This window comes from Python bivittatus, unplaced genomic scaffold (assembly GCF_059951505.1).
Source record: "Python bivittatus isolate LINGU-HERP-01145 unplaced genomic scaffold, Pbiv_v1 ctg000580_np1212, whole genome shotgun sequence".
NCBI lineage: Eukaryota > Metazoa > Chordata > Lepidosauria > Squamata > Pythonidae > Python > Python bivittatus.
Genome location: NW_028277087.1, coordinates 15,784,679 through 15,808,693, shown reverse-complemented (window position 1 = coordinate 15,808,693; position 24,015 = coordinate 15,784,679). Strand labels below are relative to the sequence as shown.

The following is a 24,015-nucleotide window of genomic DNA, read 5'->3' as shown; positions in this document are numbered from 1 at the left end:
ATCATCTTCTTACTGCCCTATTTACATAATGTGGAAGCAACTGATTGCAAGGAGCAGATAGTAAAGTGTAGGTAATTTGCCAGCCTCAGCCCCATTTGCTGCCTTCTTGTCATTCTCCCTCTAGCAATCAAGGCACTGTCTTGACTGAAAGAGCTTGACTGCTAAAAGTGTATAGATTATAAAAAAGAAATTCCAGTTCTGAAGCAGCTGTCCTCTTCTCAGAAGAATCGCCCAGTGAACCACCCAAGAGAGGCCAGGCCACAAAAATGTACCTCCTCCACACCATTTTGTATGGGATTAAAAATAAAATTATGTCTTTAATAAAGAAACACATGGTGAGGGTTCCTTCAACCACAGAGTGGCTAAGAATAGTACTCAGTCAATGAGCAGGTATGTAGCACTCCATTAGCACCTGCAAAGAATGAATCTGACAAGGAGAGACATTAGCTGAGTGCTTCTCAATTTCAAGGCTGAGGAAAGAACAGCCACATTTCTTTTTCCCAAGTTCCAACCAGCTTGGCGAGATCAACAAAACAAGAATTACACAGACTTCAGTAAGGTGTCTTTAAAGCTAATATTAGAAGTGAATACACAATTTTGGAAACTGCAAGAGGAATTTCCAACTCTCTATTTGTAAATTTGTTAAGGCAGAGTCTCTTGGGATATTTTTAATAATATCTTCCCAAGTTTTTTCACCAACTGGATTAAGCTGGCATTTATGAGATAAGCTACCAACAGATTCCCCTTCGGTCTCTTGGTTGTATATGTCTACAATTCCTTTTGTTACTGTCTCAGCCTTCCCACCCCACAACCTCTCATGCTATTGACTTGAAAGGTGGGAGGAAAAGGTCTAGAATTTAAACCCTGGAGGAGAGACATAAACATAGGGTTTGATTTCTGTGTGTTGCAGAAGGCAGTTCTTGTGTATCTTCACTGCTGTCTGCAGTAAAGTGGCTAATCTAGCTGTGTTGTGTCTGCCTGCCACAAGTAAGTTCCTGAACATGAGTTAAATGTCAAGTTAGATGTGCCACGTTAGCTGTGAAACATGACACTTTCCACTACATGTGGCTTTTTAACTGGGGTTGACCCCCAGATTTGAAATGGATGCTATCTTGGAGGCTCTAGAAAATAGAATTTGCAAAATAAAGATGAACATGGCATCCCTGTCACAGTCCATATAAACCCTGAGTAGACTGGCATGGAATTTTGTAACAGTAAAGGGTGGGGGGAGGTAAGAGAAAATTGTCTAAATCTTCAATCTGATCCCCCCAACTTTTTGGAGCCAATTGTCACAGGAGAATTCTGAGAGCATGTTGGGTGCACTTACCCAAAATGGTTACCATTGTGGGGATAGTCCACATAAAAAATCACCAGCAGGCAAACTGGTAAAATTGCACTGCACTAACCTTCCTAGCCTTCCAGTAATGTATTTATGTATTTATTTTCTAGATAGGAGAACACTCTTCCAAAGAAAACACTGTGCTGAAGCCACCCATCATTTTATTTTTCTAAACACACCTCTAGGTTCCATGTGAAGCTTAGAAGTGTTATTGGAAATACATATTACATTTGAGGTTAAGCCTTTGCTTTGCAGCATGATAATTATGAAAAATGTATGAGAAACTTTTGAGGAACAGTTGGATGAGTTGGGTATATTTAGTCTGGAGAAGACAACACTGATAGCTGTGCTGAAAGCTGTAATGCAGAAGATGGAGCAGAAATGTTTATTTGTTGTTCCAGAAAACAGAACAAGAGACAATGGGTTTAAATTACAAGGAAGTATTTTTTGGTTGGACATCAGGAAAAAATTCCAATGGTAAGAGCTGTTCAACAGTGAAACAGGAGGAGGTGGACTCTCCTTTACTAGAGGTATTCAACAGAGGCTGGATGACCATTTGTTGGGGATGCTATAGGAGTGGATTTTTGCACTGGGCAGAGAGGTTAGACTGGAGGATCTCCAAGGTCCTTTCCAAACCTTATATTCAATGAATGTTCTATACAATTTCAACTTATTTTGTAATTAAAAGAATTTTAAGATAATATAATAGAGAGCCAGTTTGGTGAAGGCATCAGGCTAGAAACCTAGTTCTAGTCCTGCCTTGGCACAAAGCCAGTTGGTTGACCTTGGGCCAGTCACTCTCTCTGAACCCTAGGAAGTAGGCAATGGCAAACCACTTCTGAAAAACCTTGCCAAGAAAACTGCAGGGACTAGTCCAGGCAGTTGCTGGGATCAAGGCTGACTTGAAGGCACCAGTTAGGGCAAGAACCCTATCATGTGCTAAGGGAGATGACATCCAGTATTTGGTGCCCCTGGGTATCACACTGAAAAATCCAGACCTTAGATAGCAAGTTAGTTTAGAGGCTCAAGACATGAAGTAGGGCAAATACAACCAAAGCATTTATGAAGAACAGCCAGGTGGCTACCACCACTGCTTTCCATCTTCTGTCACCCATTGAATTTTATAGCCAGCCCTGCAAGGAAGCACTGATGACCTGCTTCAGTTCAATTTGTAGGATACACTGTACAGTATACTTGAAAATGCAGATTGTGAGCAACATACTGTAGGTCAGGAAGGGACAATGTTTGCAGACATACTTATAACATAGTTGTTAAGAAAGCAAGATTGTTCAAAGCATTTTTTTTAAAAAGGCCATAATTAGAAAATCCACAGGAATTATTCAAAAATATACACTATTAGCATATTATGAGTACTAATTGTAGCAATCAAAGAAAACAGTCTCTGTTTTTCTCTCCCAACTGGAGATCTATGACTTCTGTGGCTAGAGTTGGGGTGGGATAACTGTGTTCATCTGTTGATATAAAACAACTAGAAATCTTGAAAAAGTTTCAGAATTAATGTATGTATTATTTTGTAGATCAGCATTACACCTTTCCCAGTCTGGTACCTCCAAATGAAGCAGGCTACAGATCCCAACATCATCAATCAGTATTGCCTTTGGGCTGATTTACTCAGCTATAATATCATATTTAGGGAAGATATCCCCAAATTCTGCTCTGTTTTCTCTTTATAATGGACTGAATTACATCAAGGACTCAGTTGACTACTCTGTACTCCCTCCAGTGCTGGTACTTTGGACTGAGCACATGCAGAATTATTTTATAATTCCTGCACTTTCTTTTCCTGCTTGTCTTCATGGGATCACTCAGTTTATTTTTGGCTTTGCATCCTGCTATTCTGTAAAAAGTGGCTAATAGAATGAGAATAACATTTCAGCTGGATAGCAAACATTCTTTAGGGAGGGAGTGCAGTGGGATATAATAAACTAAATAATTCAACATTTTAGGTGGAGATCAATTCTGATTAATTTCCTGATCTGAGCTTCAACTGACGGCTTGGTTCCTTAACTTGTTTGGGATAGGTATGGGAAAGAAGTAACTCTGATCATCTGCTGGGATACATATCAGTACATCTAGGAAACTTATATAGGAATAAATGCTCTTCTGATTCCCATTTCCTCTTCCTTCCTTGTTTTATGCAGAGCCAGCTGTCCCAGGCCCTAAATGGACTTTCAGACAGAGCAAAAGAAGCCAAAGAATTCTTGGTACAGCTACGCAACATGGTGCAGCAAATCCAGGTACTGTGTTGACTCTGATAATCATGAACAGAGCTAGAAGCATGAGCAGAGCCACTATGTGGCATTCACATCCCTGAGGCTCAGAACACATATGATCAAACAGCAGAGCAAACCATAACTGACAACAGATTGCCAGTCCTCCTCTTTTTCAGCAATAAGCCAGCCACCTTTGTGATGGCCAGTTCTTTAACAAAACTCCAAAGAATGGGGGGAGGGATATTTGAGAGATGATTCATCGCATGCGGAGTGGGAGAGGGTTGATCTCACCCACTCTCTGTCTCCTTGATGGGTAAATTGCATAAATAAAAATAGATTTACTTTCCATGCAACCATGGTGGAGAGTGAAAACAAAGCTGGAGAAGTAGCAAGTCTCTTGCAGTAGACTTTGTTCTATATCTAGAATATGGAGAGTAAAGTTGACTCTTGGTTAAATCCCTATTTTGGATGATATACTAGATTGTGGATAAAATAAGTTAACAAAAGCCAGGCTGTAATTACAGATTGTGATCAAGGCATTCTATTATAATCATTATCTTGACCTTGGTCTAAATTTGGATTACAGGATAAGGCAAGCCACAATATGGCACAATACGTCACCCAAACATGAACAGATGTGACTAAATATCAGCCAGTAATAAATATCAACCTTTTTTGTATTAAACTGTGTATTGTATGATACTACTACTACTAATAAGGATAAGGATGATGATGATGATGGTGGTGATGATGTTAGTATTAACATATCATCCTTTTGTTGATTGTGTGTGTGTGTGCGTGTGTTTTTTCCCCTAGAGACTAGGAACTTTAGGGAACATATTTGTCAGGCTCCATAAGTCCATTTTCACTCCTTGGAATGATTCTCTATTGCAATGTTGCTCAACCTTTAAGCTGTGTGGACTTCAACTCACAGAATTCCCCAGCCAGCATGCCTAGGTTGAGAAACACTGCTGTATTGGAATAACTGACTACCATTTGTAAAATAGATTCATGTTTAACACACTGAAATCACCTATATAAACAGTGTACTTAATTTTCACCCTCCAAAAGTACTTTCATGTCTTTACCATCTCATAATAGTATATGTCAGTGTTTCTTAGCCTTGACAACTCTAAGATGCGTTGACTTTGACTCTCAGTATTCCCCAGTCAGCATGGCTGGCTGGGGAATTCTAGGAGTTGAAATCCACACATTTTAGAGTTCCTAAGGTTGAGAAACACTGGTATATGTATTTGGCAGGTGATCTTTTTTTTTCTTCTGGCTTACCTGCACTACATCAGAAATCACACTAAAAGCAATTACTTCCATTTGCTATGCAGAGTTTATGAGTGGACCATTATTTTATAGGTGGGAACTCTTGTCTCACCTGCCTCCTGAGTTCTGGACTCTGGCAACCATTACCCAACTCCTAGAGTACATCTCTTCCTCATGCCCATTGGAAAGCATTCTAAACAAAGCCTCTCTCCCCACCTTCCTCCCACTCCAGCTGTCACAGCAGCAAATTACCAGGATTAAGGTATTGGAAAACATGCCTAGTTGCAAAAAATGCCAATGTGCTGTCATTTTGACATCATAATCTGCAAGAGGTTTTTCAGCGCTGCAGAGGAATGACAACTTTGGTGCTGGAAAGTTTCTTCTTATAACAACTTTTCAGATTTATTTATTCATTTATTGCAAAGCACCAGAAAAATGCTTGTAACAGCCTTGTTCCTACAACGTGCTTAATCAAATCCCCTACCAACTCAGTCAGATCTTCTTACTAGTAACTCTGGTGGCGCACAGTCCTCCTAAGAGGGTCAAATATCATCATTTGGGGAACGCAGGATCCTAGGAAATGCCTAGCATTCCATGTGCCCTTGCATCAGAAGAGTACTCACAAGGCTCTGTGGTACCATTAGCCCTTCCCCCTGGATTAGGGCAGCAGCAGTAAACAGTAATTCCCTGTTTAGGAGGTATAACTTCTCCTGTCCCAGCAAGTCTTGGTGAGATGCTGTACAATGGAACCATAACTTTTTCAGGCCATCACTCTATCTAGCTTCTTTTTCTTTTTAGGAGTGAATATATAAAACAGGTTAACTAATGGGATTTTGATGTCTTCATAGCACTTCTGGAATTAGTTTAATCCTATCCATGGTTGGATCTGGTTAGTTAGTTATTAGTTAGTTAGTTACGCTTTAACCCTCCAGGAGTTAGGTGACTAGCATTTTGGCATTTCCATAACACTTTTACCCCCACGTTAACCCATTTAAGTGTGTTGTGGGACTGGGGCCAATATGACTGAAAATGTGGATGGGATATGGCCTTTGGGAACTGACACTGTCTGGATGACTTTTTCACACTGTACTGTTGGTCAGTTAGAGGTGGACACTGATTGGCTCATGGTGTTCCCTGTATTTTCTCAACATTTTGAGCTCAGCATAAGTGACAGTTGCAACAGGTCAGATTCAAACCACTTTGTGAGGAATTGGGGAGTGGGGATAGTGTCATATAGAAGTCCCTTATATGCTGGCTGGTCTATATGCTTTGCCAGGTGTATCCACAAGGGGCCAATGATGTCCAAATGGTGAGCACAACTGGATGATTGAAGTCCCACCTCTTTTTACAGGTGTGAGATGTGTCCAACACATATTAAAAGGGGTGGGGCTTCGATTGCCTGGTGGTGCCCACCATTTTGAGATTGTTCACACACACACACACACCATGAAATCCTGTGTACTCTCCTTCCCATTCCCTACCCCTACTTCCCTGGGATATCTTCAACTTCTTCAGGGAATTCTAGTTGAGGACCTGAAGGCAGGATAGTAACTTGCAATCTTCTCCAACTAGACATTTTCCAAAATGTTGGACTACCACTGCCATTATCCCATGCTGGTTGAGGATGATGGGATTGGCAATCAAGAAGATATGGAGAGTGCCAGAATGGAAAAAACTGCTCTGTTAGAACATAGCACTCAGGGGGAGAGAAATGCTGGGGGGACGGGGTATAGAACGTTCTTTGAAAGATCCAGCATATGCCTAAGTGTAATTTCCTCATTGCCTCTCTCTGCCGCCTGGCCTGCTAACCCCAAATAAATAAGCTTGTTGCATTAATGCTTTGCATTCTCTCAGGTGGAATCAGGTCTTCAGTCAGAATCGATTGAAATTTCGGTGCCACAGATCATTTGTCTTGGCTCTTTAGGGACGCTGGTTCTCTCCAGCGCTGCCTCCTCCCTCCATCATTCTGAGTGAGCAGGAATCTAATCCATCAAGCCACATCAGCTCTGTGGCCAAATTAAACTCCCTCTTTTCTTGTTGCTGCCTCCCCCATCAGCACACTGCTTTTTTATTCAGTTCAGTGGAGACACATTTCTCCATGGTCTGCTTCCTCCCCTTTGTCCATGTACCATGGAAGTCATCTCTCCTGAGACTTGTGATTTTCCCCTAAGAGAGTAGATAGAGACAGAAAAGCTTCAGTCAAGGCTTTTGGTTTCCAGGAATGTCTCAGGTTTAGGAGGATTTCTACCTGAGCCACATTAGAACTCTAGGACTACTGCTGGATTGGAAGAACCAAATTCTGCCCAAATGGAGAGCCAGCTTGGTCTAGTGGTGAAGGCTCCAGGCTAGAAAGCAGGAGACTGTGAGTTCTAGTCCTGCCTTAGGCATGAAAACCAGCTGGGTGACTTTGGGCCAGTCGCTCTCTCTCAGCCCAACTTGCCTCACAGGGTTGTTGTTGTTGTGAGGAAAATAGGAGGAAGGAGTATTAGGTATGTTCATTGCCTTGAGTTATTTATAAAAATAATAAAAGTGGGATAAAAAATCTAAAAAAAAAAATCAGAATTTTGTCCTGTGGAGTTACTGGCTGAGAATATGACTTGCATTTGGATTTGGGAGATAAATATTCCAAACCTTCCTTGTCCAGAGGTTCTGTGAGACTCTTTGGGCAAGTTGTACCCCACATCTGATTCTGCAAGGTTCTTTGGAGAGGGATATTTTTATAAGTAAATATTATAAAGTGAAAAAAAAACGCTTCTGTTTTGAATAGCAGCTTTTAAAAATGCTATAAGACAGAAATAACAAACATGGGTATATGTGATTCAACTATCAGTTCATCAGTCTTCCCTCTCTCACTCCATGCTTCAGACAAGCTTTAAAAATCTTTAAGATCTTATATGAATATTTATTTATATTAATATTTTATTAAAAATGATGTTTTATCTGGAAAAGTTACTTTCCAAAGTGAAAAATGGAGGTGTCCTCATGACTGTATATCCATTGACCAAGTAGTTCTTGCAAAGATCACTGAAACTGTCTCTGCTTCAAGATTAGGGTGGGTCTCCGGCAGCCACTGGCTGGTCCTATTTACATGACATATTCATTAAATGATATATCATTTAAAGGCTGGTGCATTGTGTGAGTTGAAAAACAGTTATTTCTGAGACAGGGACTGGGTTCCATCTTCTGTCTCCCAAAGTCCCAGGGTCAGTTGTAGGATTGCTTACCCTAACTCAGCCAGTGCATGTTGTCTGGCTCCATAATTGAGGGTTAACTCTTCCATCTATTTTTGAAGATAGACAGGCAGAGAGAGATAAGAACATAGCTTGCTGTAAGCACTCTATTTCTTTTTCTTCTACCAACTCTCCCTACCACCATCCCCAAACCTCAATAGCAGGGTTTCTCAACCGTAGCAACTTTAAGATGTGTGGGCTGCAACTCCCAGAATTCCCCAGCCAGCATGGCTGGCTGGGGAATTCTGGAAGTTGAAGTCCACGCATCTTAAAGTTGCTAAAGCTGAGAAACCCTGCTCTATAGGCATGAAGCAGAGACAGAAAAGAGGTGAGAGTGGCTCCAAATCTGATCAGGCCATGCTGATTGTGTGATTTTATACACACACACACACACACATACACACACACAAACATACATGCACACATACACATATACACTTAAACACACATACATACATACACACATACACACACATATACAACATACATACACATACAGGAAATGACAGTGGTTCAGCCACAACAAAGATGGCTGCTTGTAATATGGTCAGAGCAGCCATCTCACTCCTAGATTGTCTAGCACTAATTAATTACCTGTGGATACAGCTAGACTGGGCTTTCTGTGTACTGCAAGAATAGCCCCTGTATTTGCACAACCCAGTGAATCATTAATTAAACTCATTGTCTGGTTTCATGCAACACACTGAAGCAGAAACTGTCTAACTTAGCCTGACATTTTATTTATTCATTTATTAAATTTATTCCCGCCCATCTCCCCCTAATGAGGGACTCTGGGCGGCTTACAACTGATTAAAACAATAAATAAAATACAATTACATAAAATCTAAAGCTATGTAAAACAATTACTAAAAAAGTCCAGGAAGTGTGTGAACCCAGCAGGAGTGGTTCCCAAGAAGCAGTCTGAAGAGCCCAGTCCAAAAAGCCAGATGATGCTGAAGATCTCAAGAAGCTGTTGCCGGAAAGGGTGAGATCAGTACTTATCAAGTCTCTGTGACAGCAAATCCAACAAGTCAGCTTCAGAGCTGTTTTAGTCCTTCCTGTTGCTTTGACTGATGAGTGTTTTATTCTGACTGTAGGAGAACAGTGTGGAGTTTGAAGCTTGCCTGGTTGCCCAGTGTGATGCGCTTATTGATGCTCTCAACAGACGGAAAGCCCAGCTGTTGTCACGGGTCAACAAAGAACATGAGCACAAACTGAAGGTTAGTCCGGGGTAATGAAAGATATGCAAATGCTGTATAGCACATGGCCATGAACTGTTCTTGGGGTAGAAGAGGCTGATGGACATGGCTGAGAATGTGTCCATGTAAGGTGCCAGGAATGTCAAACCAGGATTGCTGATACTGGGGCCTAGGCACCTTGAAATATGGTTGCAGTTTATGGATGAATGAATCAGCTAGTCCTGTTGCAAATGGCCAAAATATGCTGTTATGTCTACTGGCCCAGTAGGAATCTTGACCAAAAAAAGCCTGCGTTCTAACCTGCTTTTCCAGTAGGATTGCTTGCTTCTCTTTCCTGTTTCTTGCATAAATATTTCCTTCCCTGCAGACACCATTTCCTCATGGAGAAAATCTATCTACGTGGTTGCTAAGAGTCGACACTGACTTGATGGCACATAATCAATCAATCAATCAATCAATCAATCAATCAATCAGACAGCATTTTGGGGCTCATATATTATACTAAGCCATGCCATATTTATTTGGTAACAAAACTCAATTGCATGGTTTGCACAACACACTAAATCAAGCCAAATAAAATATATGATGGCTTAGTGCAGCCACAGCCACAGACTGAGTTCAGACACTAAAGTACAAACTAGTCAATCATAGCTCATGTGATGAATTTATAGTTCACTGTATCTTCCAAAGACAAAAAATGGGGTTATTGAACAAATGGTGGTTCAGTTAATTATGAGCGAACACATTGTATGATTCCCACTTGGGTTCAAATAGGATTCTTCAGCATTAGACTAGGAATATTGCAAGTAGATATATATGGGAGGAGGTATGTGTGTGTGAACTGCAAACACAAATTTGCTTTTAGGGAAACTCATGCCAACCTCCATACTAATCTCTAGGGTTGCATATGCTTCAAAAATGATTTGGAACAACTCCAAATCCATTAAAGAAGCCTGCCTTTTCTCACACGTCTGCATCAGGGATCTATTTGATGTCACTACATTTCTTAAAGGAATGCACCTTTTTTCAAGGCTTGTTTAATGAATAGCAGAAAGATGCTACGCTCATCTTGTGAGGCCCAGAGCCGTCTTCCAAATCCTTTCTGAAGCGTGCAAAGCTGTATTGATTTCCCCTTACTCCTTGGTTTAATGCTTTAGCCGGACTGCCTTGGTCCAGCTTCTCTCTGCCTCCCAAACACCTCTGAATCCGCCAGGGGGGAAGGGAAGGGATGACCCTTATAGCTTATGCAGCACTCAGCCTGATGTGGGAGCTGAAGTGAATTAGTAGTGGGTACATGAGCCCATGTGAGGGAGGGCCTGAATATTTGCCATGGCAGCTGTTGCCATAGAGACCTCCTAGGATGGAGGGAGGGATGACACAGTGGCTGCTAGGGACCAGCAACAGATAAGCCCAGAGGAGTAACCTTGAAAGGGGAGGACAACTGGTTGACTGCAGTGTACATTTGCCATGAAAAGGTTATGACTCCCTTTGAGGGAAGGGTTGGTGGCTGCCTGAGAGAACTGATGGAAAAAGAATTGCCTTGTGGAGAAGGGAGGATTTGTGGGATGTTACATTGGAAGACAAGTAGGGCAACCTGAGAAAGTTTCTCTGCTGTGAGTCAGGGGTACCAAAGGCTTTTCCCTAGGATTTTAAAAAGGGTCTTTCCCAGCCAATTAACCCAGATGCCTTGACCCAGAGATTTCTGGGCCTCCTTTCTCTGCACACAGGGAGATTTCAGCTATAGCACTTAAGGATTTCCTAAATGTATGCCCCTCATTCCATTAGGCCTTTATCTATTTGAACACTACTGGCTTTTATAGAGTGGAATAGCCCATGTTCTTCCTTTTAAGTGGCATATAGAGTTAAGGTTAAGGTTAGAGTTTTCTGGGTTCGTGCAAAACATTCAATCATGGTTTACAGACTACATAACCTAAGTTTCCACAACATGCTAAGCCAGTATGTGGATTGTTAGTTTGTGGTTTAGTGTGGGAGCCCAGCCAGTACTGTTATAATCCTAATTTTATGTTTAACATGTTGTACAAACCCAGCCAATTGTGGTTTATTCAGTAATCAATTATTAAGCTCAGCATGTTCTGTGAGACAGACGCTGCTTTCTCACAACATGCAAAGCTAGGCCAACATTTTTGCTGCTTTAAGTGGCTCTTTTGGCATGACATTTGAACCACAAATTAGCCAACCACAATTTTAGTAGAGTGTGTTTGGCAAACCCAGTCTATGTGGTTAATTTGTGATTCAGTCTTTTGTGTGAACTCAGAAAATTAGGCCAATTAAATAAACATAGAGTTAGTTAATTATTGGTAAGTGTCTTGTGTGAACATTGCTAGTGCATTAATTATGAAATTCTGTGGTTTAGCATATCTTAATCAGGTCATGGAAATAGATGGAGTGGAGTGATTCCTTAGTATACTGTAACAGGAGTGTAGGAGGAAGAAACAGTTAATTCTGCAAAGCTGATAATAAGCTTTGTGGTCTCTTAAATGCCTTGGAGATAAATGGTTTTTCCTTCAGCATTTATTTACACAACCACCACCCTTTGTTAATAAGCATCAAGTCCCCCCCCTTTTGCTTTTTATCCCCTTTGTTTGTTGTTTATTAGCTGTAAAACTATTGAGGATTCAGATATTTCACTGCTGGAGAGAACTCAGTTGTATTATAAAACATGCAACCCTGTGGATCAATTTTCCCTCACATAATATCTTGCAGAAGCATTCATCAACATGGATGAAGGTGCTGCAGCCCAACCCATCTGAAGGGTTCCCAGTTAGAGAAGACAAGACTGACATACATACTTTAGCCCTCTGAGAATCCACCTTGATCATTTCCAACCTGCAGAACAAAGCCTTATTTGGGCATTTTTCAAACTCTTGCCAAAACTCAGGAGGTCAGTTATGTTCCCATTAAGATTGCTGAGGGCATTGGAGGGTTTCAGTACCACCTCAACATGATCACAGATTTTCCAAACTTTTTTGGGAACCCTCATGGGTTCTGAAACTGTGGACAGCATTCTGTACATGTCCACCTCTTTGGGCTGCAGCTAGGTCTTACCATTTATGTATTTTCTTCATTTTCTTGGTCTGATGCCAAAGGCTCACTTGATGACCAGGTGTAGCTACCCTTTCAGATGGAAAGAAAATGCTAATAGCTCTGGAGAGAGATTACAGAGGAGAACAAGGCAATCCCCAATCATTTATCAACCTGTTTTTTTCTAGCTCACATACAGAGCTGTTTTTGGTCCTTCTGAGGGGAACTGGGCTTCTGACCACAGCTTCCTTCCACTTCTCAGGCAGAATCCTATTCAGTGGAATGAGCTAGCTGGGAATTCAGTCATTAATCATCTCCCTTGCAATTCCATGCCTGAGAGAGATGTCTTGAAGATCACCTTAGGTCCACTTGCTTGTTAAGTGCTGAGATGAATTGCAAGGGAATGGAGAGAAATGAAGTAGGAGGGAGGAAGGGAGAGAGAGAGGCATTTAAAACCTTTCAGTAGTCTGAGTTTGGCAGCTGTGCAGAAGGACATTTATCTATGTCAATGATGTCTATGTTCCCCCAAAATGATAAGTTATGGTTTCCTTACTGAATAAACCAGAGTTGGATGGGTTTACCCAACAGGCTATCATACAGTACATTTTACAAATCATGATGCCCAGGTTCACCAGTACACTAAGCCACAGATAAATGTACTACATTACACATGTTGTGTGTGTCCGAATGTGTTAAGACTGCAACTCCCATACAGCGGCACTCACAGCAAACTGCAATGAGACCAAAATGATATGCATGCACTGGAATCTCACATAAATGTGGCAATTACAATACTGTATGTTCTTTTGTCCTGAAGTCTGGCACAAGTACATAATTTGGTGCATTCGCATGATGATGTCACCATGCATGTTTCATCATCCCTCCCCCCCCCATTCCCATGCTTCCAGAATTCCCAGGTTGAGGAATACTGTATAAGGCCTTACCAAACAGCCCCCCAGTGCCTTGCATAATAAATTAGAACAATAAAAAGCACTATGCATAGTATGGCACTAATTATGCAAATATATTTGCTGTGTTTTATAAGCACCATTTAGTTACAGTACAATTTTGGATGGCTTGGGAGTTGAGGTTTTTTGATCCCTTAAAATTGTGCAAAATATACCCAGCCAAATTATTAACTCTGTACAGCTAGAGACAGGATTAAAGAGATGACATGCCAGAGAGTGCAAGCACAATTCTTTAAGCAAATTAGAATGCCCAGCAAACATCATCAAGATGTTTAGAGCTAAGAGACCATTTCTTTGAAGTGATCTAGGGATTTTGCAAAACTGTCCATAACATGACAGGAATTTGGTTTAATATGCAGATATATTGGTCTCAGGAGGTGGCAATATTTAGCTGACCTTGTCTGGGTTCCCAAGTTAAGCAGGATCTGACCTGCTCAGTAATTGGAGACTAATGGGGAACTCTAGGGCTGTAGGCTAGTCTGGGAAACTGAAAAAAAAATCTGAAAATAAGCAGTGATGAACCACTTCAATATTGTTGCCAAGAAAACTGCATGGTTATGTCCCTGTAGTTACCAGGACTTGAACTCAACTCAAGAGTATGTAGACATGCTGATTAGCCCTGTTGGTGGTGATATAAAATTGCTGGTATCACTGTGTTGATGCATTCAAATGTTTTGGCTGTGGATAGAGTCTGTGCATTTGGCATATATTTATTACAAGATTTATCACTTGCCTTTTAAAAGCTCTCCATCTCCTCAGCAGTTCTACAATTTAAAAACAAAACCCAATCAATAAAAAGTTGGCAAGATTCAAGCTAGTATCAAATAAAGAGACATAAAAGCAGCATAAAAGCCAATTTACAGAAAGTAAAGTTATTTAACAGCTTATGGAAGAAAAAATATTTTCCGTAATGCTGCAAAAACAAGGCTGCCGGGCAAACCTCTTCCCTGGGGAAAAAATTCCAAAGTCCAGGTGCCATCACTGAGAATCTCCTCTTGCCTGGCTCTCTTCCCTTCAGATGGCATCTGGACCAAGCTTCCAATGAACTTTACATACAGGCAAGCCACGTTCAGACAGCATGCTTAACCTTGTCAGCTACTAACTTGGCCAGAACCTGGTGGTTCTGAAACCTTATGAAAAAGGGCTCTCAGTTTCTCTCATCTTTATTTCCTTATATTTGGGAGCCAAGGGATAACAAGGAAACTAATGTTCATGAACCTTCACACATTTCTCTCATTTCTGTTATTGCTGAAAGACATTGGCCAGACATCCTGTCTCCTTAAGTGTCGAGGCCATAAAGCATTCACTCGTATGAACAGGCTACAAGTCACCTAGTTGGGAACACAGAGCCCTCCAAAAACAACCTGTCAAGAGAGTCCTAGACAGGCTCCCTTCTATCCCTAGCTCCTTCTGCATTGGCTGGGCAGGCAGCAGTAGGTGTGGCTGGGCTGCTGCAGCCAATTAACATTTGCGAGGGGCGGGTTCTGGGCTGCCACTGGCATTGGTAATGGAAGCCTCACTTCTCAGCCCTTCTACACCTCCAACTCTTTTTCTTAGAAAATTGACTGTGGTGGATGTTGGAAATTACCCCAATTTTGACACAGCTGACAAAGGGAGAAGATTAATCCAAAACAGACTCCGGGCTGTTTGGGGATAAGACTAACCTCTCCTGCCCCACCACTAATTAAATGATGATGTTTGCACAAGGTGTGTAACTGAGGATGGGCTAACTGAGTGGGTCAAGGAGTTTAAAGGTTTGGTGGTGCTTTCCATGTGACCCTTTATTGGGAGCCTCTTAACTCAGCTGAATGATTTCCATGCAGATTATTACTCACAGCACAACAGTTTCTTTGGTAACAGGCATACCAGCAAAAGGTCAACTTGTTACCGTATAGCCTGGCCCAGTGCAGTGATACTGTGAGCAGTAAAGTGCTCCCCAGAGACTGCACCATTATTCAGGGACTTTACTAGGCAGTGAATGGGCAGCTTTGTTTCTTTTTCAGAAAATCAGCTGAGTGTCACTCCAAGCCAGTGTTTCTCAACCTCGGCAACTTTAAGCTGTATGGACTTCAGCTCCCAGAATTCCCCAGCCAGATGCTGGCTGAAGAATTCTGGGAGTTGAAGTCCACACAGCTTAAAGTTGCCGAGGTTGAGAAACACTGCTCCAAGCAAAGGCTACGACTGCCTCATTCTTTATTTCTCCCAGAATGCCTCTGGGCTCTGATTTAGGAGGCCCACAGAGTCATTCTGGAAAAATGACGATGGATGATGGGCACAGCCTTGGCATCTACTTTGCTTCATAGTATACTGCTTGTATCAATAAACATTTTTTAAAAGAATGACAGGAGGTTTAAAAAAACAACAGTAGGTCTTCTGGCCCTGGCATTTCTCGAATCAATGCTAAGTGCCTGTTAAGAGCTGAAGAATTCCCTAGTGCTGGCATTCCCATCTGGCTCAGCTAGACTAATAACAAGTGACTTTGAAAGTTGGTTTAGCCATCATGGTAAGGCAGGAGTCGCTTAACCATGCTCTGTGGCCTGGATGTCCTCACACAATACACTGAATTTGGGGTTTCTACTGGGGAGGGCAGATGGGGCAAATGTGCCCATTGACATCTTCTTTGGTGTCTACCAGGCATCCTGCTCCATTCTGAGTCTTAAAAATGGTAAAAGATAGCATTTAATTTAACAGTTCAAAGGGGCAGCGTTTAATAGTTCAAAGGGGCAAGGCAATGTTCTAGTCTTTAATATCTTTATTTCAAAGAATGTCACTGCATCCAATATTAAGACATTATTCAGAAATAAAAATGGAACCTTGTTGTGACCTGGTGCTTTGTTTGGAAATGTGCTTACCTGCCCAGAAAAGACGAAAAGGTAGGCAGGATCAGTGAGGAACCTCAGGAGTTGGGGAAGCTGGAGGAGACAGCAGGCAGCATGTTGATAAATCAGCGCTTTGGAATTAGGAGTTTCAAAAGGCTGCCGTTATGTGAATGAGCAGGACCTCCAGCAATTATGTGCAAGCATACCCAGAACATGCTCCAAATACATTCATGAGACTAAAGAAGTCGGGAACCTGTGCTGAGCTATAAATCATGGCTTATGAACCACAATGGCTGATTTCACATGTCATCTAAGCCACCAACAAGCAAAACCTATTTTGCTTAGTTCAGCGTCTGAACGAAATGTACTTCTTTTTTAGGTGGAGCCTAGCTACATTAAAAGCAAAGCATCTTCTCTTCAGTTTGTTCTATTCTGTCATCAGCAGTGCCTGATTTAGGCATAAACTAAACAAGCTACAGTTTAGGGCCTCACAGTCTGCAGGGCCTCACAAAATTTCAGAATATCAGTTTTCTGATTTTGCAGATGAGTTCATTATTACTTACATTAATAAAAGTGATCCTGATTACTTATTTTGTCGGGCTTTTGTATATATATTTATGTATCTTAAATGTAATTTTTAAAATAATTTTAAGTATTGTTTCCAGGGTAAACTGTTATAATCTATGAGAGAGATCGAGCCAGCCAAATGATAAATATGTAATCAGTAAATGCATTCATCTGAAAATGATTTGTATTTTTCACTTTAAAGACCTTGCTATTTAATTAAATAATTAAAAGACATATATATGTTTTCAATTTTTTTGTGGCGGTCCTGTTCTGGTATGCACCTTAGTGAGACTTTCTGGTGTAACTTTTAACAAGGGGCCTCCAAGTTTTATATAGCTTAAGGCAGTGATGGCGAACCTTTTGGGCTTGGCGTGTCAAAAAGTTGGAAAATGCCTAACTTGACTCTGTTGGCATGTTATCTGCCCCTGAACAAAAGAGAAAAATTCTTTACATATTTAATTTTTTTAAAAAAATACAGTCCAATCATGTATGGTGCTATGTATTATGTAAAGAAACATCAAATAATTACAAAAATGAAATACTAGTGAAACAAACTCAGTTTCTTTGGTAACTCAGACAGGGAGAATAGTTGTTGGGTATTGGTGAACACTGGTATGTCACCCAAAATTTCATGGTGTGTCATCTTTGACATGCGTGTCATAGGTTCGCCATCACTGGCTTAGGGCCTCACCGTCTAAATCCAGCCCTGGTCATCAGAGTCTCACTGTTATAGTTTGATCCCTTAGGATTATATATAAAAATCCCTTAGGGTTATATATAAATATACAGTATATATATATATTCACTTTATTTATAAATCAAATATATAGGCCACCCAACTCATAACACTCCAGCAGAGTCAAGTTAGGCATTTTCCAAATTTTTGACAAGTTTAAAACAACGTCAAATATGATTTAAAAAATCATAGAAATGTACCTCTGTTTAGTTAACTATCACCCTGAGATGCATACATTTGGGGCAATATATAGCAGATGGTGATTCCTCCAATGATATTCTGAAAATGTGAACAAGGGAATGATGACGTTATCTGGGGAGAACAAGGAAGCTCAGCTTAAAGCTGTAAAGAAAATAAGGAGATAATAGAGTGTTTTTTTCCCAAACCATAGGTATGATCTTGCACTACAGACTGCCTTTTCTTTCTAGAAGAGAATTCTAAGAAGTGTTGTGGTAAAAAAAGAAAACATCTTCCTTGTGTATTTCTTGACTGCAGATTTCACAGTAAGAGATCAGAGTATAAGGAAAGTGCAGTGAAAACCCCATATTCTGTGCTGGACAAAATGCAGAAATCAGAATCAAAATCTGATCAGGGCAGGAATTGCCCATTGCCGTGTTTTTCAGATCATATATGAAATAGAGTGGGAATGAATTCAAAAAGTCTTTTTGTGACTTTTTCCATTTTTTCCCATTGAACTGAAATATTCATACCTGTGAGACTCATCACTGGCTCTGTAGCTCCATAATGGTGGGTTTTTTTTTAACCCATTAAAGTGGCTATGTGCTGCCAGAATCACCAGTCAGGAGATTTGACTGGGGTAGCAGCTGATTGGGTTATGCACGTTGTGAGAATGGGGTCAGTGAAAAGCTGGCACTGATCCTGAAAGCCTTTAAAATGTGGCCTCGGCATTTTCCTGGGTTTCATAATTGAAAAGGAATAATTGAACATGATATATGAGTCCCTCTAGTGGTCATCTGCAGAATTATATTACAAGGCAGAGTGCCTTCCCCAACTGAAGCATTGCCACTCTTTTCACCTTCCTGTCAAATCCCTAAGTGAAGCCTGTGTAAGATGTAGCTCGCTTCCCTTCTCTGATTTCAAGGCTAGGAATGGTAGCGTGAGCAAATTCCCACTCAGCAACCCAGGAAAGGGGAAGAGGTGGATGGGGTAGCTGGCTTCCTTCCTTCAGCTGGATTTGACCAGGAGCCTTCTACCAGGCCAGGAGCCCATTTCCTATTTGGAGTAATTCCTATGGCTTCCTCTGCCCATTATCTATTTAGTGGCTGAACAACACATCTAGTGTTGGGGACGGAACTTTTCCTGCATCTTTTCTACCCATTTTCATTTAATCTGGTGAAAGAGGATTTGCTTGGGAAATTTCCTCTTAGAAGAGAATTTGGTGAAATTCTGAAGCAGTTTCTCAACCTCAGTGACTCTAAGATGCATGCTGGCTGGGGAATTCTGGGAGTTGAAGTCCACACATCTTAAAGTTGTTGAGGTTGAGAAATACTATTCTAGAGGATAGTGTTCTTTCCCTTACAGTATTTAGCTGTAAGATGGCCAAGGGAAGGGTCCTGTATCGTCATCTCTCCAATGTCCCACAGCCTCTCTGGCTTCCTACATTTTCATTCAGTTCCAAGGGGGAGGGGGATATTATGAGAGAACTTTTCCCGTGGAGCTTCTTCAGGTCACCCCCAAGGAGAAATTGTGCCTTTGAGAAATCTTTCCTTTCCCTAGGAGAAATCTGTAGATACTGTCCACCCAATTTCTCTACTCACATATTTGGTGGAAATTAAAAAAAAAAATTGTGTCCAGCTCTTGCTGTTCCCCTCAAGAATTTACCAAAAAAAAAAAAAAAAAGGTCAGAAAAGAATATTCCAATGTATGCAGTGAACCTAGCCACTCCCAAGGTAATATTATGGTGGTCATAAGCATAAAGTCATAAGCAGGTCAAAGCAAGTATAGTGCTGCTTGAAGACCTTGACTGGTGCTTTTTCTGAGTGTTGGCACATAATGCTCAAGTGGTTTATGTGACTGTAACACCTACAAAAGTTTTTTTTTTTTTCAGGGTGAGCAATGAATTACACCGCTAGGCAGAATTCAGGAGGTGTTCCTGAAATAGTCCCAAACAATCATGGGCATCTTCAAAGTAAGAGAGTGTATGGTCTGGGAGAAATGCAAGCCTAATCTTGAATCATCAGCTCTTTGTTGCACTCCTGGATGTTTGGAGAAAACAACACCAGGAATGGAATATTGGAGGTGGGAGAACTGGAGCAGATTCTGGGCTCAGTTTCAACACCCCTCTTTTTCTTCTCAACCATGAACGCTATACATTATCAGAGGCTGAAAATACTTATTTAAACCCTGCTCCAAGTTTCCATTCTTCATAATGAACCACAGTGACACATTCTGTGCCCAGAAGCTTTTGCTGATGTTGTTGAAAGATCTGCCCTTCAAGAGAGGGCAAAGACACACAACAGGAATAGAGCCTCTGAAGATAGAAGCTTGACAACAAAGAGGCAGCTCATAAAGTTTGGAAAACAAGATTAGATCGTTTCAGAGCTGGCGTTGGGGCAGCCTCCTTCCCTTGCTTCAATGCACAGATCTCTGAATGTCCTTGCCTGTGAGGAAATATAGCTGGTACTGGATCTGTTAGTGGTGCCCAGTGGAGTAGAGGCAGGTCCAGAGCTTCTGACCAGGCCTCTGGAGGATCTCAACTTTGGAAATTTGTTTTGACAATGCTAAAACTGGAAAGTGTGGATGAAGGAATGTCAGGAACCTCTCCCTGATTTGGTTTACACGTTGCCAAGCTATGATTTCTTTTATTGATGAAATAAATAAACACTGGCCAGATTCACCCTACATGCTAAACCAAAGCCATATAAACCGTGTTATGGCTTAGTAAGAATGCAGCCAATTCACTTGTTCTTCTGTTTTTGGGAGAAGCAATTGTTAAAACACAGAATCTCTAATGACAGGATGGTTAACCCTCTCTCTTTTCCACACTCTTAATGCCTAGCAGCCTGCTGTCAAACTCCACCGGGACTGCATACTGCTGCCTTCAAGCACATTAGCAAAATGATGGCTTGAGGAAGAGGTTGTGGTTTTGTCTAGGACCAGAATTATGCAGCAGCATAACGTTTGCCAGAGTTTTAGTTCCAAACCCTTAAAGTCTCTTTGACTTTGAGGGACCCAGCAAAATCAGCTCAGGGGCAAGGAGGAATACGTGATCTATTGCATTTCTGGCCAGGCTGATCATTTCAAACCTCTTCTCCCAAATTCTCCAGGCGTGGCCCTTATCTGCAAAAGCATCTCTACCCACTCTAAGCACTTACCTCACTTGTGTATTTTATTGCAGGTGGTACGTGATCAGATCTCTCACTGCACAGTGAAACTGCGCCAGACAACTGGGCTGATGGAATACTGTTTGGAGGTCATCAAAGAGAATGACCCCAGTGGATTTTTGCAGGTGACTGCTCGTGCTTCTTTTTCTTTCCTGTTAGGGAAGCATGGATTGGCTCTTCTCATTGCTTCACCCATTGTGAGTGGAATAACATGTTGTGATGTTTCAGACGGACCCATTTTGTGATCCCACAGCATTTCTCTAAGGAATAGAATGGAAACTAATCAGTCCATGGTTGGAATTGTGATATGATCCTCTCATTCAAAACTGATTGATGCAAGTATATATGGAGGGAGGACCTATGTTATTCAGGGTCCTTTGACAAGATGGCTTTAGTGCATCTCCCCAAACACCCAGATCCATTTCCCACTGAATCCAGTGGAAGTCATTACAATTCCATCCTTATTTGCATCTCCTTGTCTGGATTATTTTTCTATTTTACAAGTTGGACTCAGGAAAATAAATTCTTTAAAGGGATAAACATATTGAGAACAGAAATAACAGTGGAGTTGGCTTGAGAAAATAAACCACTTAGCCTTTTTAGCTATTTAAGGCATTCTGTCAAGGATTAGACAGAGGTTCCTGGTTGAGCATACAGAAAGACTTGGGTCCTTGTTTCTTACCAGGGGTGTCTGCAGGGTGCAGATCAAAAAAGTCAAGATGGAAGCAACAACCACACAATTAAAGCTTTGTCCCTTTTTACATGTGTCATGACACCCATAGAAAAGGAGTAGGGCTTCAATTGCATGGTTATGGTCACCATATTGACTTTTTTGACCTGCCTCTCAGTGGATAACCCTGTTCCTTACTCAAACAGTTTAGGCAGAGGAGTAAAATCCCCCTCTCTAAATACTTGGGGAAGTGTTGCAGATCAATAGACAATCTTTGGATGATTTGATCAGTAATCCACTGGCCAATTTTTCTGACCTCCCAGTTACCACAAAAGATTCTAAGAGGCAGATATTTCCTATCCCATTCATGAGAATAAAAAGCCCCCCAAATTAAAAACCATGATGTCATGATGAGGGTCTGTACCAACCATGTTTAGTTCCCCCCCACCCCCCATGCGATTGGTGGTAGGAATGAAAAACAAAATGGCCACAGAGATTTTAGTCTCAATTACAGACACTGAATTGGACAACATAGGAAAAGGTGGTTGACTGTAGGGAGTCAGTTTAGCCCCTGCCCCAAGTTTGGATCTATTTATGGCTAAACTAAGATCCTCAGGGTTAACTAGCTATGTCATAATCCAATTAAATGATCTTGTGCATGTGAATGAAGGTATCCCTCTATCTCTATCTTACTCATGTATACATGGTAGCTACCATGCTGATCAATTTTAAGCTAGGTCCTCCATTAACTGTCTTGAAGCAACAGGTTCTTAAATTTTTGTCCCTTTTTGTGAAATCAACATTTCCCCCAATGAGGAAACATTGTCCCAAAACATGCTGGAATTGTTGGGCTTTGTCTTCAAATATAATCTGATGTATGAACAATACCATTCATAATCTATATCTTTGCCATCAGTGTCTGTCTCCAATGCATAACTTCACAAGTCAAGTGGAATGTAGTCAGCTCCAGTAATGTCTGGTCAACCATAGGTCATGTTGTCTGGGAATGATGGGGATTGTAATCCACTGTTTAAAGATGTTAGGTGAGAAAAGACTTAGGGAGATAAGCAAGCGCTCATATTTATTTATTCCATGTATAGGGGCACCTGAGAACTCATATCCTCATTTAGGCTTAGGTGCAACCAGGAACATACTGGGGCTGAAAATGGGTTTTGCATTATCTATCAAGTTTTATGCTCCTCCCAACCCATTCTTCTCCCAGAGGCTTCTCCCAGAGATCTATGTATAGATCTGATCATGGTGTACATTGATTCTTTGATTTTCTTTGTCAACAGATTTCTGACGCACTGATACGAAGAGTGCACCTGACTGAAGATCAGTGGGGGAAAGGGACACTCTCTCCAAGGATGACCACAGACTTTGACCTCAACCTTGATAGTGCCCCTTTGTTGCAGTCCATCCACCAACTCGACTTCATGCAGATGAAATGTAAATGTATTTATCTGTGTGCTTTCAAAGCTGCAATTGACTTACAGTACTATCTAAAGCTCTCTTAAATATCTATACAATTAAATATACATTAAAGTGTAGAAGGTACTGCAGATTTAAATAGTGTGAAAGGGAGAATGAATTATGCTTTCTGGCCCTACTCTCACATCCTTCTTGGCCTCAACCCACCTGTCTGGTCTGGATTCTAAATCCAATGTTTGCCTATTAGTATCCCTCCTTCAGTTCTCAGAAGGAAATTAAGTTGGAGCTGAGCCACCAGGAACACAATGGAAGATATATGGCCAATGGGTGTGATCCTGCTGTTTTCTGCCTTACACAACTATAATCATAAGCATGTAATGTTTAGTGGGTTTTTTTTGTTTTTTGCCTTAGAGACAGTCCTAACTCCTGGCCATTACATGGGCAAGTTGATGCAGTTTTCTAGGCAGAATTTTTGGAAATTGTTTACCATTGCCTTCTTCCTAGGGTGGAAGTGACTGGTTGAAGGTTACTAGGTTGGCTTCTATCCCTAAGGCAGGACTAGAACTCAGTTCTTCTTATTTCTAATCCAATGCCTTAACCACTAGACCAAACAAATCCTTTGGTGTATGAATAGGACTCATGTAATAAACATATCAAATCCCCAACAGCTAGCTCAATGTTTCTCAATCTTGGCAGCTTGAAGATGTGTGGACTTTAACTCCCAGAATTCCTGGGAGGGGCTGGGGAGTTCTGGGAGTTGAAGTCCACACATCTTCAAGTTGCCAAGGTTGAGAAACACTGAGCTAGACATTGCTCCTTCTAGGATGTCTCAGCTGTAGATGGTCGGAATTAAATAATTGATTCTGACCATCCACAGCTGAGACATCCTGTTGCATGAAGGGGCAGAGCTGATCCTGTGTGAGGTTTTGGTTTTTACTCACTTTAGATGAGTTAAGCCAAACTGATAGCTTACATGTCTTATTTTTTTGGAAACCAATACGAAATTTTGTCATTATTTGGGATTTACTCTCTTGTTTTTATAGATAATTAATTAAAAAAATACATAAATAATGTGGGATTTGCTACTGAAGTTCAATGGCAGAATTCTTGGAGACCAGAAAAAAAGGGTTGGGGACTTTCTTGGCCCACAAGCTAAAAGTT

The 24,015-nt window shown here is 41.1% G+C and overlaps 1 protein-coding gene across 2 annotated transcripts in view; it reads left to right on the top strand.

Moving 5' to 3' along the window:
- TRIM9 (tripartite motif containing 9) overlaps positions 1–24,015 on the top strand; it is a 56,104-nt gene that overhangs the window by 13,513 nt on the left and 18,576 nt on the right. For both annotated transcript variants that reach the window (XM_088149928.1, XM_088149927.1), the window contains exons 2-5: positions 3,502–3,597; positions 9,176–9,298; positions 20,768–20,878; positions 22,719–22,872. In XM_088149928.1, coding sequence (XP_088006054.1) covers positions 3,502–3,597; positions 9,176–9,298; positions 20,768–20,878; positions 22,719–22,872 — 484 coding nt within the window. The remainder of the gene's footprint in view (positions 1–3,501; positions 3,598–9,175; positions 9,299–20,767; positions 20,879–22,718; positions 22,873–24,015) is intronic.